Source organism: Euprymna scolopes, chromosome 43, assembly GCF_053919585.1.
Source record: "Euprymna scolopes isolate OS-2025 chromosome 43, ASM5391958v1, whole genome shotgun sequence".
Taxonomy (NCBI): Eukaryota; Metazoa; Mollusca; class Cephalopoda; order Sepiida; family Sepiolidae; genus Euprymna; species Euprymna scolopes.
This window is the reverse complement of record NC_136524.1, coordinates 15,781,810-15,799,846: the sequence shown is the minus strand read 5'-3', so window position 1 is coordinate 15,799,846 and position 18,037 is coordinate 15,781,810. Positions and strand designations below refer to the sequence as shown.

The following is an 18,037-nucleotide window of genomic DNA, read 5'->3' as shown; positions in this document are numbered from 1 at the left end:
AAATATTTTTAAAATGAATTGTATGTTATCGTTTCTGTAGAATTGGAGAGGGAATAAGATAATTTTAAGTATGAAGCACCTTTAATAAATTTAATAATTTTAAGGATGAAGCACCTTTAATAAATTGGACCAGATGCATTTAATTACAATTCTACTGCAACAGTTTGTCTGCAAATAGATTTTATCTGTAATGAAATTATATCTAAAAACATTTCTTTTTTTGTTCTTAAAATTTCTTTGCAAAGATGTTGGCTTTTTTTTTTTTCATAGAAGTTACCTTTTATCAGAAGTCACCTGAAAATAAGGGTTAATGAGTGCACAGTTGTCATTGGGACAATAGTGTATTAATCGTTGGTAGTGGAAATTTGGTAAATTGGATTACATAAAAGGAATGGCTCATCAAGGGATTTGTTTATGTTGGACTAAGACAACCATATTGTAGTTAGTTGGAAAGCAGGAAAATGGAACATAGTTCCACAGGCGGACAGTTCTAAGAAGCTTTGTTCATGGAACCACGTTTAGATTTTGAGAGTGGAGGAAATTATTGATAGTGGTTTTAGCCAGATGAGTGTTCTTGAAAGTTTGGCAAGGAGGGAGCCATAGATTGGAGCTCAGACAAGCACTTGCCATGAAAATAATGATAGTAGAAACAGGCTCGCAATGTCTCTTCTGTGGGAAAGAGGTTGCAGGAAAGAGAAAAGGGCATCCCCTACTAGGCTACAAACTCTGTTTTCAACACTGTCAAGACAGGATAAGATCTTCCTAGCAGCTCCTGCCCACATGTGGCAACAGTACTCTATCTATAAGAAGTAAAGGTCAGACCTAGATGCTTGTCAAAACATGTAGCCTCCCCCCCCCAAGATGAGAGCCATTTATTTAAATTGATGCCAGATGGGAGTCAGAGCCTAACTCATTATCATTAATATACTTACACTATGAAACCATTTCTCACTTTCTGACATCAGTCTTAATCCTTGAAAATTGTCTGGTTTTCTGTAAAAAAAATGAACTTTTTATTGCAATTGATTATTCTGATATTTCTCATATTTTCTTGGTTATCATATTTTTATAGTTACCAAAGAATTTTCACAACACAGCAATTTTCAAGTTGCAAACTTTTTAAAGCTATTTTATTTTTTTATTTTAGTATTTCTAATACTAAATGATTTTTTCCTTTACTTTTCTATCTCCAGGACCAAGCCAGAGTAGCCTTATCCTCACACAACTGGGACACAGCCCAAGCAACAGACTTCTTACTAAGCTAATGGCAGACATAAATTGTTACATGCCATACCACTTTTTTTTTCTTCTTGTGACCTTGGCCTCACCTTGCAGCCTACCAACAGTACATAAACGTTGTTTGAAATATAACGTTTATACTAAAACTACGAAAACTAAGTTTTTAATGCATTTGCGATTGTTGAAAAATATCAACAAAAGTAAGGATTTAAAAAAAACATGATCTTATCACAATGTACAATCAAATTTGTAAGGAAAAAAGTGAAAGAAGAAAAAATATAAATCATTAAAGAAATATTTGGACAAGAGTTCCTAGTGGTTGGAATTTTGAAAAGAATAAAAAGGAGGAGAAACATTGTTTTGGGAGGTGGACAACTAAAATTGAAATGAACAGCATGAACCTTTACATTTCTGTCCATTTTTAGTTTTGTTAATTTTCTTTGAAATTTAATAAAGATATTTTGCTTTCAGTTCTAAAATTTTACAAGGTTTAGTGACAGCTCATAAAGTGTCATAGTGGTTGTCTGTCTCTGTACACAAATGCATTGAAACTACAAACGCGGTGTGTATGTGTAACAGTAGATACTTTTTTCTTTCCCACTCTCTAATTTTCTCTCTCCCTATTTAACACTCTCTCTCCATAACCCTCTTTTTCTAACCCTAACTCTTTCTCATTGCAAATCTTATCTACAATGAGAAAACTGCTTTTTTTTCTTTTCCATTTTTTATTCATTTTATTGCTGTCTTTTAGCTGGAAGTGAATGTCTTCTTGCCCAGCCAACAACCTGTTTTTATTCAGAAACACTACTTGATTTTACAAGTGATATTGTTAATTAAAATAAATTAATAAATAAATTCTTGACATCTGTTGCTCTCGTCAAACATGTATTTTAAGAATGTTTGTTAGAGTATTTCATTTATTAATATTTATTTTATTATACGGTTGTTTGAGAGAAAAAAAATTGATAAAAAATTTGATAAAATCAAATTTTTTATTTGTGCATTGCCTTTTGTTTTTGTTTTTTTATTTTTTTTTTGTTATATTTTAGCTATTACTTTCCATTCATAATTTTTTAGATCACTCTTTATTAAATTTAGTGCTTTAGCAAAGCTTGTAGGTTTGTTTTCCTTTTTGTTTTCTTATATGTGTATGGATTTTTTGTTTTCCTTAAAGTTCAGCATTTCTAATACCAGTTTTTTTATGCATGTTACTATTTCCTTTTCAAATTAAAGAAAAATTAGATTTGGTTTAATATTTTCCTTTTCAAGAATCCACATTTCGTAGATAAGCTTCAGCATTTATATTGATAGTATCAACTTGCATGAATGTGATTACTTCCAAAAAGAAAATGTCAGAAAATTGTAACAAACATCTGTCAATGACTTTTCATTTTCAATTTCATCTTGTGTAAATATAATTTTGAATCTAGAACTTGTTTATTAATATTTTTGCAGTTTAATTTAAGAAGCTATTACTTAGTATGTTTAAAATGTAACAACTCCAATAATTTTGAGATTTTAGGACAATTTACTTGTAGGACAACTTATTAGATAATCTTCTGAAAAAGATTAAAACATTGAATGTCCATGTAACAGGCTACAAATTCTAATGAAGACTTAAATGCACATCTTTTGAGTGTGTGTGCGTGTGTGTGTGCGCAAGGGAAAGATGGTACAAATGAACATCTGTGTAAATATTTAGTTAAAAACGTGCAAGCATACACAGCCTTCAATTCAATAGAAACTCTGCATACAACAACAAAATGCTTTTTATTCGCTCACTTTCAGATTTTTTTCTATTTTTTTACTTGTGAATTTTTCTATTTTAAAGCATATTTTTAATTTATCTGAAATTTTGTTAATGGTTTGTATCTGCAAGTAATGACAGGGTCCTGTTCACCAAACAGTCAATAAAATTCAATAAAATATTATTTTACTAACAAAAGTCCTGGGTTTCATGTTTGATAAAAATTTTAAACCATTCCAAGTGTTTTATTGTTTTGTTGCTCTTTTCCAAATAAAATTTACTAATTTTGAGAATTGCAAAAATAAAACATGTTGACAATTGTATTTCTTGCAAGAATAGAAAAATGATATAATTTTCCTCTACCCATTCCAAGATAAGTACAATTAATTTTCTGACCAGAACAGTTTTGTACCACTTTCATGTACTCTTAAAGATTAAAATCAAGTACTACTAAACTTTATTTCCATTTGGATCAAAATCTATTATACGATTTTAGTTTAAGAAAATATCTAAAAGAAGAAATTGAAATTCAGGGAATCTGGCTTAAGTAAAGACTAATAATGCAAATCTGAAATATTTGAATTTTCAAATGGTAAACTGAAACAGAAATTTATGCTCAAATTTCATAAAAATTGTAGGTATCTGGATTTTTGTGTATAAAACTTGCCTATAATTAGTAAGCATTAGCTGTGTAATAAAATTCATAATGATTCCTATACGTAAAAATATCTGCACATATCCAACTTTATATAGACTACACACGTCTTTTATTGATGTTCTTTTTGATATGATAGCATCTAAAAAGGATTACAATACTATTCTAAGAAAAATGAAGTAAAAATTGATTAAAAACTGATCAAATAATGAATTTATAAGGATGGGTTTTTCCTGACATTGAAATAATTTTTTTTCTTAAATTGGTATTTTGATTTTAGCATAAGAATTTTTTTATTTTTAGAAAACTTTTACCATTTTTTTTTTTTTTTTTTTTTTTTTTTTTTTTTTTTTATCTGGAAGTAAATGTTTTTTAAAAGAAAAAAAAAAACAAAGAAAAAAATATTAAAAAAAAAAAGTATTCATCTTTTTTGGATTGGAAAATTTCAGTTTTTGGAATAACAACTACTGATGAAGTTGATGTAAACCCTATAATCTTTTGGAATTAGATGGAGCATGTCTAACTTGTATAATAAAAATATCATATTTTGACAAGTTAACATTTTCTTTTGATTTCCCTGCACAAAAGATGGGGCCAAAGTGTATGGCTACCCAACAGATAATTGATGATACTGAATCCTGTAATAAAAGCAACTTTGAGCCAGAACCTGATGTGACATTGCTCGAATTTTGTGGATGATTCTGATGTACATGATGGCATTGTAAAACTTGTCAAGACTGCATTGGCTAATAAGAAGCTTGGTGATTATGGTAGAAGGGTTTGAACTCCCTAACATGAACAGCCCTGCACTCTCTGAGAGAAATGTTTTCAATATTGAAGTTTTCTACTCCCAATTTCATTTCACAATGCTTATTCGCAGAGATTGCTGTTTTTGTGTATTGTGACACCGATTCAACTATTGGCCTAAAGTACACAAGAATGGAGGTAAGATACCTTATGTTGGCACTGTTCGCAATTATATCAAATGATATAAACAGCATTTAGGAAATTCAGATAGTGAATACATTTCAGATGGTCAAGATTATTTTAGTAACAATTTTAGTAACTTTTATTTTTCTAATATAAGCAAGTAACTTATTAAACACACCATCACTTTTCTTATAATGCCTTAGGCCTTAAAACTATTAAAAGTTATTGAAATTTCTGTATCATTAATTTGAGTATTTCTATTATATTTTATTAAAGGGAGATACATTATTCTTCTTCTGTTTTTAAAAAAACAACTTTTTTTTCTAATCTTCAAAAAAGTTACTAAAAAAAGAAAACCAGACTTTTCAATCTTGTGTTGTGAAAGTGGAATTTAAAGCTGAAGAAGCCAGAATTTGTTCTATAAAAATGTGTTGCGAGTAACAAACAAATAATAGTCATGCTGCATAGTAATGCAGTAATAAGTTTATTTTAATGTATTAGTGAAATCTATATTCGCTTTTTTGAAAGAGAAAGCATCAGAAGCCAAATAGTGTCCAGCTAATGTAATTCTGTTAGTCTTTTATGTTAAACCAATCAAAAAGCCTCTGAGGAAAAGTGTGAGCAGGAATGAGAGTTCTCTACTTAACTAAAAAAAAAAAATAAAGCATTTACTTAGATTTTTTATTTAGTTATTTTTAAGACTGATTTCTGCTGAATCTCTTAACTGGATTTTATTTCGCTTTTTTTCTTCCTTTCTCTTATCTTTCACTTTACTTTATTATTCTTCCTTTTCCTCTAACAACCGACGAGGGGGGGAGGAGAATAAAAATTGAAGTTTTAATCAAAACTTCCTATATCCTTCCCCCACATAGAAACTTGGAGTCTTTCTCTTGCTTTCTTGGATCAAACATATTTTTTTAATGATTTAAAATTTTATTATGCACAAAAATAACCTTTAAATATTCTTTTTACTCAAATTTACTTAAAATCAAAAATGAAGTTGCTGCTTTCAGAGTTTTGTACATGAAAAAGGTATTGCAGATTAATGCCCTTTGTTAAATCTGTACTCTACCCACCAAAATAAGAAATAAGATTCTGCTTTTTTAGACGATTATGTGGGGACACTCTGAAAAACTTGCCAGAAAGAAGAAAATTTTAAAGTTTTAAATGAGAGATCAATTCCAGTTATTTTAGTGTTTTAGAGTAGTTAACCCTTTAAAAATAATTTTATCCTATTGGATATATATATATATATATATATATATATATATATATATATATATATTTTTTTTTTTATTTTTTTTTTAGTCCGTTTTCTTATGTTTGGGATGCTTGCTACTATCAAATAAATATTAAAAGCGATCACAAATAGAATCCTTTTTGAAACGCGAGTCATTAAACTGTTTAAGGCATTACTGAAAATTTTTTTTTTAATCCATGTTCTGTTAGTAAAGTTATCTTAATTAAAGAAAAGGAGAGTCTATCGTGCAGTGTGATGAAGTATGGAAGTTAAAACTGGCCAGTGAGGGTTGGGGACATGTGTGGCACAGACAGAAATGATATGAGAACAATACGATAGCTTTAAAGATAGGCTTAGTTCTGATGATCTTAAAGGAAAATTAAATGTGTACAGAGTAAGGAGCTGTATTCAGAAGAGAAGACTTTGATGGTATAGACAGGTTAAAAGAATGGACAAAAGTTCTTGGATTAGTAGATGTAGAACAGTTAAGGTAGCAGGGTCAGTTCATAGTGGAGAAAACCTAAGAAAATATTGACAAATAATAGTGTACTCTCATGACCTTTCCAATTCTTCAAAATAAAATTGTCATAAAATCATTTCTTTATTGTTCTGACTTAAGTTTCTGTTATAAACTGGTGAAATTCCCTACATAGCCACAAAGGATAAGAGAAGTAGCACTAAAAACATGTTTAACAAAGTTTAGCTTGACCTAAAACTATTACAAAGGCTCCAAAAATAAGATGATGTACTATATGTTCCTCTGGTTGGGTAATAGACACTAGAATATGGTCAATCTATATATCTATAAAAGTGAACGTGTCTGTGTGTCTGTCTGTCTGTCTGTGTACATTTCCCTATGCAATAACTCTGTCAATTTTTAGTCTATAGACTCGAAATTTGAAATACCGGGTACTGAGATTTGGGAAAATCGATGTGACGGGTGTCAGCCAGAAATTTGGTTGTTAAGGGGTCAAATTTCAACGATTTGACCTTTAAGAACTCTACCAAACTCCTCCGACAATTTTGGGTCTAGACACTTGAAATTTTAGATATAGGTTCCTTGAACATGGATCTAACTTAATAAAGTGATTTGAGCCCGAAACAATAAATTTTAAGGGGTCATAATAGGGGTCAAAGTTTTAAAAAATTAACCATTTTTTTTGTTTTTTTTGCTTTTTTTGCACAGCATACACCTCCAAACACCCGAGCAAGGGGTCAAAGTTCAACGATTTGACCTTTGAGAATTCTACCAAACTCCTCCGCCAATTGTGGGTCTAAACACTTGAAATTTTAGATATAGGTTCCTTGGACATGGATATAACTTAATAACTTGATTTGAGTCCAAAACAATAAATGTTAAGGGGACATAATAGGGGTCAAAGTTTAAAAAAATTGACCGCTTTTTCTTTTTCTTTTTTTTTCTCAACATACACCTCCAAACACCCGGGCAACGCCGGGCTGAAATGCTAGTGTAATTATAAATGAAATCTAAATTCTGTATCACTGTTCAAACATGCTGGCTGCGTTATGCAAACCAAAAGGCATTGTTAAAAATTCAAAGACATTAAGAGGTTGTTGCAGCTGTTTTAGAAATATCGGCCTAGTTAAGTGGAATTTGACAAGTTTTTATGTTAACATTATCATTTACCTATGCAAAGCCAATGTAACTCATAACATAGAAATAGCATGAGAATTCTGTCACTTTAGGGGACTAGTAAATAAAAGTACACGGGTGTTGATTGCCAAATACAAAATGTTTAAAAACATCAGTGTGTTGCCAGGCTCTGCACATTCTTCCAGTCAAAAGAAAAATAGTTATAAAATTAATTTCTAACCAAAAAAAGTTTCCATACCTAAAATAAGGTGGACAGTTGCAAGCTACAGGTGGGTATAAAAAACCTGACCTTTCTTTTTTTCTGAACCCAAGAGAAGAAAGAGGGGGAAAAAGGAACACAGAAATTAGTAGAGAGAAATATCTGCCTTTGCTGTAAAAGAATCTCATTGAACCCGACTCCCCCAAACCAGAAGGAAGATATGAAAAAAGAATACGCTCTCATTGAACCCGACTCCCCCAAACCAGAAGGAAGATATGAAAAAAGAATACGCTCTCATTGAACCCGACTCCCCCAAACCAGAAGGAAGATATGAAAAAAGAATACGCTCTCATTGAACCCGACTCCCCCAAACCAGAAGGAAGATATGAAAAAAGAATACGCTCTCATTGAACCCGACTCCCCCAAACCAGAAGGAAGATATGAAAAAAGTACAATAATAAACATTTCTCTTTCCATTTTTTTTTTCCTTTTATTTCCATAAACTATTAAAATTGAACATTTTCCTTCAAGGTTAATATTTTGTTATATTGTTTTCTTTAGTTTATTTACTTTAAACTTTGAATGCATTTGTCTGGTTATTGCCACAACTATGGCTAGGAAGCTATTAACATATTTACTTGACAATAGGGATGGGAAACTTGTATGCCACAGATTTATCCAGCGGTTCAAAATGCTTCAGTCCAGTCGGACACATTGGCGGACGAAATAGTTTGGAAACAAAGATGTGTATATATTATCACATCACCATCATTAAGAACCAAAGCTTCACTAGCATCTCCATGAGGACAACATAAGGCCTTTTTATGAGAACTAAACACCGCAAGTAGTTTATTTTGCTGAAAAATTAAAGACCTGAAAACCATGGTGTAAGTAGCCAGAAAAATCAAACTGCAAAATAATGTCATCCTCATCTACCAGAAAACCTAACTCACAAACCTTGGAAATTAGTAACAATCAGCAATCCGCAACTATTTGAGGTTGCTACTAAAATTAGACAACAACAGGCAATAAATTTTATTATAGATACAGGTGCCTATGTAACAATTAGCTACCACACAGTCTGACACCCAATCTAACTACTAATTCCCCACCTATGCGCCTTTTAGTGGCAAATGGAAAAACTATAAAATACTTTGGAGAAATACATTTAGACATTTCAGGCCTACCTCATTTATACCCTTGGAATGTTATAATTTCACACACTATCAACCCTGTTTATGTGCAGACTTCCTTCCTTAAATATGACCTCATCCTGGACTATAGTAATAGATTAGTGGATGAGACAACATGCCGTTATGTCCAAGAAAGATATGTCATGGGCCACATGCAAAATATAATGGTAAACTAAGTCTACCAGAAAGAATATGGTCCCTCTTTCAAAAATTCCCCAAATTCACCAGATCATGCAAAGAAACACCCCCTGGTACTTATTATGAGAGTGACTTATGTTATAGACATTAAAGATGCTCCAACCTATGCCAAGGTTTGACAACAATCCAAAAAAAAGTGTGAGGCAGCAAAAGAGGAGTTCACTGAACTTTTAAAGTAAAATGAGACCATCAAAATCTCCATCGTCCGAATCAATCAACCTCGTTCCAAAATCAACTCCAAAATATAGAGTGTGTGGTGACTTCAGACATTTCAACCATTTGAGAAAACAAGACAGAATAACTGAGGTCATTAAACACAACCCTGCAGCCAAAACGTTCAAATTAGGCGGACCTAAAAAAGAAGCATTTACCAAAATAAATAAAAAAAACATCTCAGCCGAAATAGCCATGTTGACACACCCTGATCCAAATGCCAGACAACACCACTAGTGACAGATAGCTCCAACTATGCTATGAGTGCAGTACTACCTCAAATAATAAATGGTGAATCAATCCCTCTTCATTTCTACTTACAAAAACTATCAAAAAACCAAAAGAAGTACTCCACATTAAACAAAAATCTATTAGTGGCATACCAGGCAGTCTTGCATTTCAAACCACAAAGAGAAGGTAAAAATGTTACCCTGTTCTCTGATCATAAACCATTGTCCGTAGCATTTAAGAAAAAGACACGTATGAAATCAGATATCCAGCAACGGTATCTATCAATCTTCACGGTATAAGTTGTAGATGTGCTGCACATTAGAGGAGGACAACATTGTTGCTGTCTATCTCGACCAATGTGCGCAGTGACCATTTGTCACTGTAATATGCAAGCCACATGCAAATCACAAAAAACAGATGATGCACTTATCAAATACAAAAGTTATTTGAAAGCACATGAAATGCAAGGCTCATCCATCTCATGTGACTCATCAACATTTAATCTCAGAATTACATATCTGAACCACTATGCATATTTGATATGTTTCGTAATATTTCACATCCAGGACCCATACCAACAACCAAATAAAATTAAGATATTTTTGGCCAGACATAGAAATATATGAACTTAGACAAACGGTTGTCTTCGACATCAAAAACACAAAATTTTCATGCATACCAAAAAAGAAACTACATCATTCTCTTTCGAATCTAAGAGATTCGAAACAATTCACATTGACATTATTAGCCTATTACCACCCACTTATAACAAAATCCATCTGCTGTAATTCTCTCGGAATATGTTTCCTATAAAAAGATGATGTAAGGGCAGAAATCAATGGTTTGTAATCAATAAAGATAGTGAATTGTCTCCCTTGTAACATGAAACAGAAATGCTTTACTGCTAAATACACAGCAAGCAATCCACCTCCAAAAAACATTGTATTTATGCTGGGAAGTGCTCAGTTTAGCGGAAAAATACAGTGGTCACATTTGACTATCCACTGATGGGATACAGCTTCAACAGCAATATCAGAAGCGTCAGTTGAAAGAAGACGCTTAGCTTTTGGATCGGAATTGATGAAAGAAAGTTTTGTAAAATGTGTCAGGGCCATTTTGAAAGTATGAAAAATGCTAGGGCTTTGTCTGTGAGAAACAAGATTTTTATATGTGTGTTATCTGTAAGCTCCGACAAGTGATGGGAACAGTTAAGAATAAAATGGTGATAGAAGTTCACGAGTCCAATGTAACAATGTAGTTGGCGCAAAGAGGTAGATGCAGATAAATCTTGGATTGCTTGCACTTTTAATGGCAAGAGTGTAAATCAAGATTTATTAATTCAGGGTCCAAGGAAACCAAAAGAATGAAAACCGACTTCGCACTTTGCAATATTCGGGTTTTAATCCTAAGTCACATGAGCCAAATGTTCTTCCTGGGAGGAACACGATCAGTATATTGTTGATGTATGCAAAAATGAAAGGTAATCTGTGAAGTATGTCATCAATATAGCTTTGAAAAGCATGGGCTGTATTATGCAATCCAAAAGGTAGATGTGTGAATTCATACAGTCCAAAAGAAGTACAGATCACTGTTTTAGAAATATCTTCTTTAGCGACAGGTATTTGGTTATATGCATGAACCAAATTGATCCACAAAAAATACAGGTATTTGGTTATATGCATGAACCAAATTGATCCACAAAAAATACAGGTATTTGGTTATATGCATGAACCAAATTGATCCACAAAAAAACATTAGAACCAGATAAAAAAAAGAGAAAAATCATGCAGGTGTGAAATCAGATATCTGTTGGGGACAGTGGCTGCATTGAGAGTGTGGTAGTCTCCGCAAGGTCTCAAGTCTCCCTCCAATTTCTTGGGAACCATGAGAAATGGAGATGACCAATGGCTATTTGAGGACTGCATTATCCCGAGGTCCATCATATGCTGAAATTCAGAGCATGTGAGAGTCAGTTTTTCTGGGCACAAATGGCAAGGCTTGGCATACATGGGAACACCACAAGTTGTGATATGGTTGTGTACATGATGCTTGGTATCCTTTGTATGAGAAAATGGCTGAGTGAGCTCAGAAAACTACTTCAACAGGTTAGTGAAAACTGTATTTGATGGAGTTGCTGCATGGTTGCTTGGTGTATCACAGGAAAGCATACTGGAAAAAGATGTTCTCGTGTCGGATAGACAATGGTCTGTCAGGTAGACAGTGGGGTTAAAATGATAAAAGAAATCTGCACTGAGTATAGGCGTCTTTGCATTGGTGATGATAAAAATCTAAGAAAAATGTTGACGGTGTCCAAGGTCAAGAGTAAGCAATGAGATACTGAATGTACAGATGGAGCTGCCGTTTGTGGCAGTGAATAGGATTCAGCTGCTGTGTTATCAGTGAGAGGAATCACACTTACAACTGCACTTGTATCCACAAAAAATTTTCGACAAGGGAGTGTATCGGATAAGTAAAGTTGGAGAGATGGGGTGGAATTCATTGCACAATCCCCCCCCCCGGTTTACCCATTTAAATGGTCTGATTTTTTATGGCTGTTTGCATTTTTGTGTCTTTTCTGCAAATCTTTGGTAGTAACATCAAGCAGTAGCTCCAGTTCTCTCCAAACTCTACAACAAATGCCTTAATGAATCTTGCTTTCTGGGCTGTTGGAAAACTGCTTCTGTTGTACCAGTATTCAAGAATTCTGGTGAAAGAACTGACCCATGAAATTATCGCCCCATTAGCCTCCTCCCACTTTTCGCCAAAATATTTGAGATCAGAATTAACCATGCTCTAGTCCGTCACCTTACAGATGCTAAACTTCTGACTGACAAACAATATGGATTTAGACAAGCCCGTTCCACAGCAGACATCCTCACTGTAATCTCTGAACGTATATACCATTCACTGGACAAAGCGGAGGCGGGCAGAGCGGTAGCTCTAGATATATCTAAGGCTTTTGACAGGGTATGGCATAAGGGTCTCCTCAGGAAAATTAGATCATACGGTATCACTGGTAGAATACTTAACATAATTAAATCCTTCTTAGATAAGAGAAAAATCCAGGTTGTCCTCGATGGTCGTACATCTAAACAATATGATATAAATGCAGGAGTGCCTCAGGGGTCTATCCTTGGACCTCTATTGTTCCTAATATTCATTAATGACCTCCCTGACAAAATTGCCTCTGAGATGGGTATATATGCTGATGACACCACACTCTATAACAGACATGACAGGAAAACAAATGAACACATATCTAAAGAAATGGCAAAAACACTAGAGGATGACCTCCAATCTGTAATGGAATAGAGACAAAAATGGATGGTCACATTTAATGCTGCCAAGACTAAACTGGTTTCCTTCAATAATTACAAGAAACCTTCTCTGCCAGAAATAGCAATGGCCAGTGACTCCTATCTGAGAGAACATCTTTCAAACTGCTTGGCCTAACGTTCACAGGAAACATGAGTTGGAACAATTACATTGAAAACATTGCCAGGGCCGCTGCGAAGAAGGTAAGCTCTCTCTACCATGCTAGAAAACTACTGACACTCGAAAGTATCCTGTACCCACCATTCGCCCATGTATGGAGTATTGTTGTCACATTTGGGCTGGTGCATCTGCTGTTAGTCTCTCGCTCCTAGACAAGGTTCAAAAGAGAGTCGCAATCTGATAGGCCCTGAACTGGCAGATGCTTCAGCCTCTGTCCCATCGACGAAACGATGCATCCCTCTGCCTTTTCCAAAAGTATTTTAATGGTGAATGCTCTGACGAACTGCAGACACTTGTGCCCCCACGACGTAGACACCCTTGACAAAGCCAACAGGCAGCTAAATCCCACCCCCACACAGTAGAAATCCCTAGATGTAAAAGATCTTTCTACTCCAGTAGTTTCTTCCCCAGAACCGCTAGACTCTGGAATTCCATTCCAGGTCCCTGCTTCCCCAACTGTACTGACATGCAGAAGTTCAAGTGTAACGTGAACCGATATCTTGCTGCCCAAATCCCAACATAGTGCCCCAGAAGTTGCTGCCCTGATAGTAGCCCCCTACACCAAAGTGGCAATTTGCCTTGTTTGAGGTGAAAATGTTTGAGGTGAAAATGTAAAAAAAAAAAAAAAAAAAGAAGCAGATCTCAAGGTTGACCTGTGTCGCTGTGATGAACATCTGCCTTGAAAGTTGTATCTCTGGTTGGAGCATGAAGGTCTGTCTACCACAAGAGCTTCTATCACCTTGGTGAGGGCGGCAATTCCTACTGGTTCAGGTTGGAACTGAGTAGAGAAACTGAAGGAGTAGCTGCAATCAGTGGGTGGGGACCGCAGAGGCACAGTGATAGTTATCAGCAATGCGATCTGCTATTACAGTCAGTCTTTGTCTCCGATGAACATGGACAGCATTTAAAACAACCACAATTGTAGGAGCAAATGGATCATCCATCATATAGTGTCCTAGAAGATTTCTCATCTGTCGGAAAAATTGGGAGAGTTTACAATCTCTCAAAGATAGGTCATGTCGCAGGGTTGCTGTGGTCTCTTCCATGATGAGTTATGTGTCCAATGAGTTTTCGGGTTGTGTTTTTATGTGCACATATTTTAGAAAAATATTGAGGTATTACTTCCATGGTGTTTGATATGCGGTAAGAAGTCATGTGACAGACAGACATACACTTGAGTGAGAAAAAACTGCTCAAAGCATGTGGGAGATGTCATTTGTGGCAGCACAGAATTCACCATCTTGTTGAAGAATTTGTAGTGCGTATTCAAGTTGCAAGTTAATATCACATCGCCGGGTCACCATTTGTAGTAGAATGGTTGAATAGAGTCTATCATGTCAAAAATCTCACATTTATAGATGGACAACAAATAAAGAAATAAGCTCACTAAATTGAGTAACCTACAAACCACACAAATCTTTTATGGACAACATACTTAAAAAAAAAATCAGGAAGAGTGTGTTTTTAACATGTCCATTCAGGACGGCATCCCAGGTGTAAGAGAGAGAGAGGGGGGGGGGAGAAGTAAAGGGAAGTTTATCAACTTTTACTTCTCTCTCTCTTCTCTCTCTCCACTTATGCAAGGGGCAATAACTATATATGTCTCAAACTGAAAGTGTCGTGCATTGTGTCTGTGTGTGCACTGTGTGCTAAATAGGGCTGGATTCTGACAACACATCTCTAGAGATATTATCTAAAAATTAATTTATAAACATTTCTTTTTAATTCCTTTTTTCCGTTATTCATTTCCTCAATGAACTATTCAATTTGAACATTTTCAATTTGAACATTTTCAATTTGAACATTTTCAATTTGAACATTTTCAATTTGAACATTTTCCTTCAAGACTAATATTTTGTAATATATAAAGTTAAACTTTGAATGCATTTGTTTGCTTTGCCTTTACGTACATGGACTTGTCCCATTGTATGTTTTGATATTATTGTATTATTATTGTTATTGTATAATTATTGTTATTATATTATTATTGTTATTGTATTATTATTGTTATTGTATTATTATTGTTATTGTATTTTAATTGTATCTAATGTAATTGCTCTCAACATGAAAGCAACGGAAAATATGCTCAATTGAAAAATAAATAAAACAACTTTATATCAACAAACCATCTTGAAAAAAAAAGTAAAAAAAAAAGTTTTACCCCTCACCCACCACCTCTCCTGAAACAACCGAAAAAAGAAAAGAAAAATGGTTCTCTAAAACAAAGAACATCCTACCAAAGAACATTCTAATTTTTCAAAGAGGAAAAACATTCTTACAATGGACATTTTGTTTTCCTGACCATTACCGGCTTTAAATCATAATTTTATTTTTTCCTTTTCTTTTATGTTTTTGTCTTTTCTTTTTAAAATGTATGTGACTTCCTCACGCATATGTACAGTGAACAATAAACAGCATACACACAATATACCTTCCCTACTCTCATGTACACATAGAAAAATAAAACGATTAGATTTTAGATGATGTGAATTTACAGCTTGGAATGTTTAGTCAGGAATTTAACTCAGAAATAAAATAAACAAAGGCGATTTAGGAATTTTCGCAGTTGTTATGGAATTTGGTTAGTTTAAGTAAACAGATTTTGGCTTACTGTTTGTGTCCTTGGACATGTGGTTGGGGTTTTGCTGATGTAATAGATACTCAACAGAGATTAAACTAAAGAGTTGGTGAGAAATATGTTAGTGAGTAGATGTGTGGACGATCCTATTGGAAGCAGAAGGGGAAGAACCAGTGAAAATGTAGAAAGAGACTCTGCTAAACTCCAAAAAAGGAATCCATAAGATGAATAAAGGTTATGTAAAATATAACTCGTTGTTATGACGTTCTTTCAGGGTTTGGACAAATAAGAAAGTATGTGGTCCTTTTGGTCTGAGATAAGCAGACATAGATGATCCGTTTGATTGTAAGAAAAACAGTCTATAAAAATTTGTGTCACATTTGTTAACTACGTGTATTTGTGAAAAAGCGGTCGCACACACAATGAATATTTTATATACATGCAGGACACAATGAATATTTCTATACTATCCATATAATTAATTAGATATCAAAGACACAGTTATATACACCACTAGACAATACACAAACTTATATAATATATATTAACATATGTAAGAAATACACACACACACACACACACACACACACACACACACACACACACACACACACACACACACACACACACACACACACACACATCCTGGCTATCCAACAAAAACTATCACTCTTAGCATATAATGGAACTTCAGTAAAATGCTATAGCAGTACCAACATACAATGTAAATATAACAATTCAGGTGGCATAACAACATCTTCTACATGGTGTATTTACAAAGATCAGCTCATCTAAGACCACCATCATGTTACACTACACAGTAAAGAAATAAAATGCCCAAACCTCTGTGACAAACAAACATCACAATCAAGGAATTGATACATATGTATGCAGACTTCTTTGATAAAATTGGTTTTATGCCAGGATCTGTGAAACTCTGTTGGTAAGAACAAACAACCAACTAATGAATGCACCTAAGAAAAATCTTATTGTGCTACTAGAAAATATAAAACAGGAACGTGAAAAAATGGTAAGAAAGTATCATAAAAATTGTGAGAATACAAAAAGACGAAAGTTTCAAACCTCACACAAAATAGATGGGAGCTTAATAATCTGCCAGGAACTAAGACATCTAAATGTAACACTCAAAATTCCTACAGCAGAAGAGCTATTGTGGACCTGTACTCCTTGTTGTGACGTCTCCAACTTTGGTCGTTCTTGAGTCCTGGTTGATCACTTGGTATCTGCTTGCAAAAAGGTTGTCAAAGGGTCCAGGTCTGTCAGATTATCACTCTCCCTACATTGGCAAAGATCAAGAGGGCAATCGTCCAGCGTTGGTCATCAAAGTTGTACCACTAAGAAGCAAGGGTCACCCTCAAGCAAGAAAGGTGAATAACAATTTGACAATTATTCAGTTTTGTATAAAAATAATTGTTCTAAAAGTTACAATACTGCGCTTGTGCAGAAAAAGAAAAGAACTTCTCAATATACTTTTTATTTAAATTATTAATATTGGTGCATTAGAAATCGCTAATGATGTTGGTGTCTAATTAAAGTTTTGCATAAAATCATGCAAAAAGAGGTCTTGAGTTTTATTTTACAAAATACAAAAGCAAACTCAAAGGCATATCCTTCTTTTTGTGAATAATATACAATGAAAACCCAAAAGAAGATAAATGGGATATGAAACATGTCACACTCAACATGTAAGAACTATAAGAATTTGTAGGTCTCATTATATATTTGTTGTCATTTATTACAAACCTAGCTGACAAGTTACACACCCTAAGAGGACTGTTAAAGAAGGATGCACCTTTTCTATGGTGCAGGCAATGTTTTGAAAAGTTCAAAATGAAAATCGATCAAGATTCAACATTGAATGGCTGCCAGTATAACAGAGTGATGCCTGAAACAAAAATTGCTGGCAGTTATATTTTGAGGTCAAAGATTCACTTTTATATTTATAGTCAGCAATTTAAATTACTCACTGATCACAAGTCATTGGTCATACTACTACAAAAAAATCAACCCTTATAATACAAAGGATATTGAATATACATAAAGTACATAGCAGAAATGGCTTTCACTAAGGCGTTTTCTCAGTACTAAAATGCAAATACAATTGACCTAGATGTTAGAATCGCTCTTGTAAGAGATATAAGTACTGAAACTAAAAGAGACCCAATACTCCATCAACTATGCGAAATTATAGCTAGATTCAGTTAAGGTTTTATTAGCTATATAGAGGTGAATGATGGTATCCTAGTAAAAAAATCAAGAGTCCAGAAAGCCAGAGACTGTTGGAACAGAATTAATGCTGACGAATATGATAAGAAATATACTAAATATGCTAGAAAAATCTTCCTGCACAACAGAAACTTTACAGCCATATGACAACCATAGCCAAGCATGGGAAGTTGTTGGCATAGTTTTGTTTCACTTCAATAACCATGAATGATATTTGCTGATTACCACAAAAGACCAGAATTCAAGTAATATCTCGG

At 33.9% G+C, this 18,037-nt stretch overlaps 1 protein-coding gene across 1 annotated transcript in view; it reads left to right on the top strand.

Moving 5' to 3' along the window:
- Positions 1-3,221, top strand: part of LOC145268207 (ubiquitin-conjugating enzyme E2-22 kDa-like) — a 61,987-nt gene extending 58,766 nt beyond the window's left edge. The window contains exon 6 of the mRNA XM_080123476.1: positions 1,194-3,221. Within this exon, the coding sequence (XP_079979602.1) occupies positions 1,194-1,265 (72 nt within the window). The 3' untranslated portion in view covers positions 1,266-3,221. The remainder of the gene's footprint in view (positions 1-1,193) is intronic.
- The last annotated feature ends 14,816 nt before the right edge of the window (positions 3,222-18,037 follow it).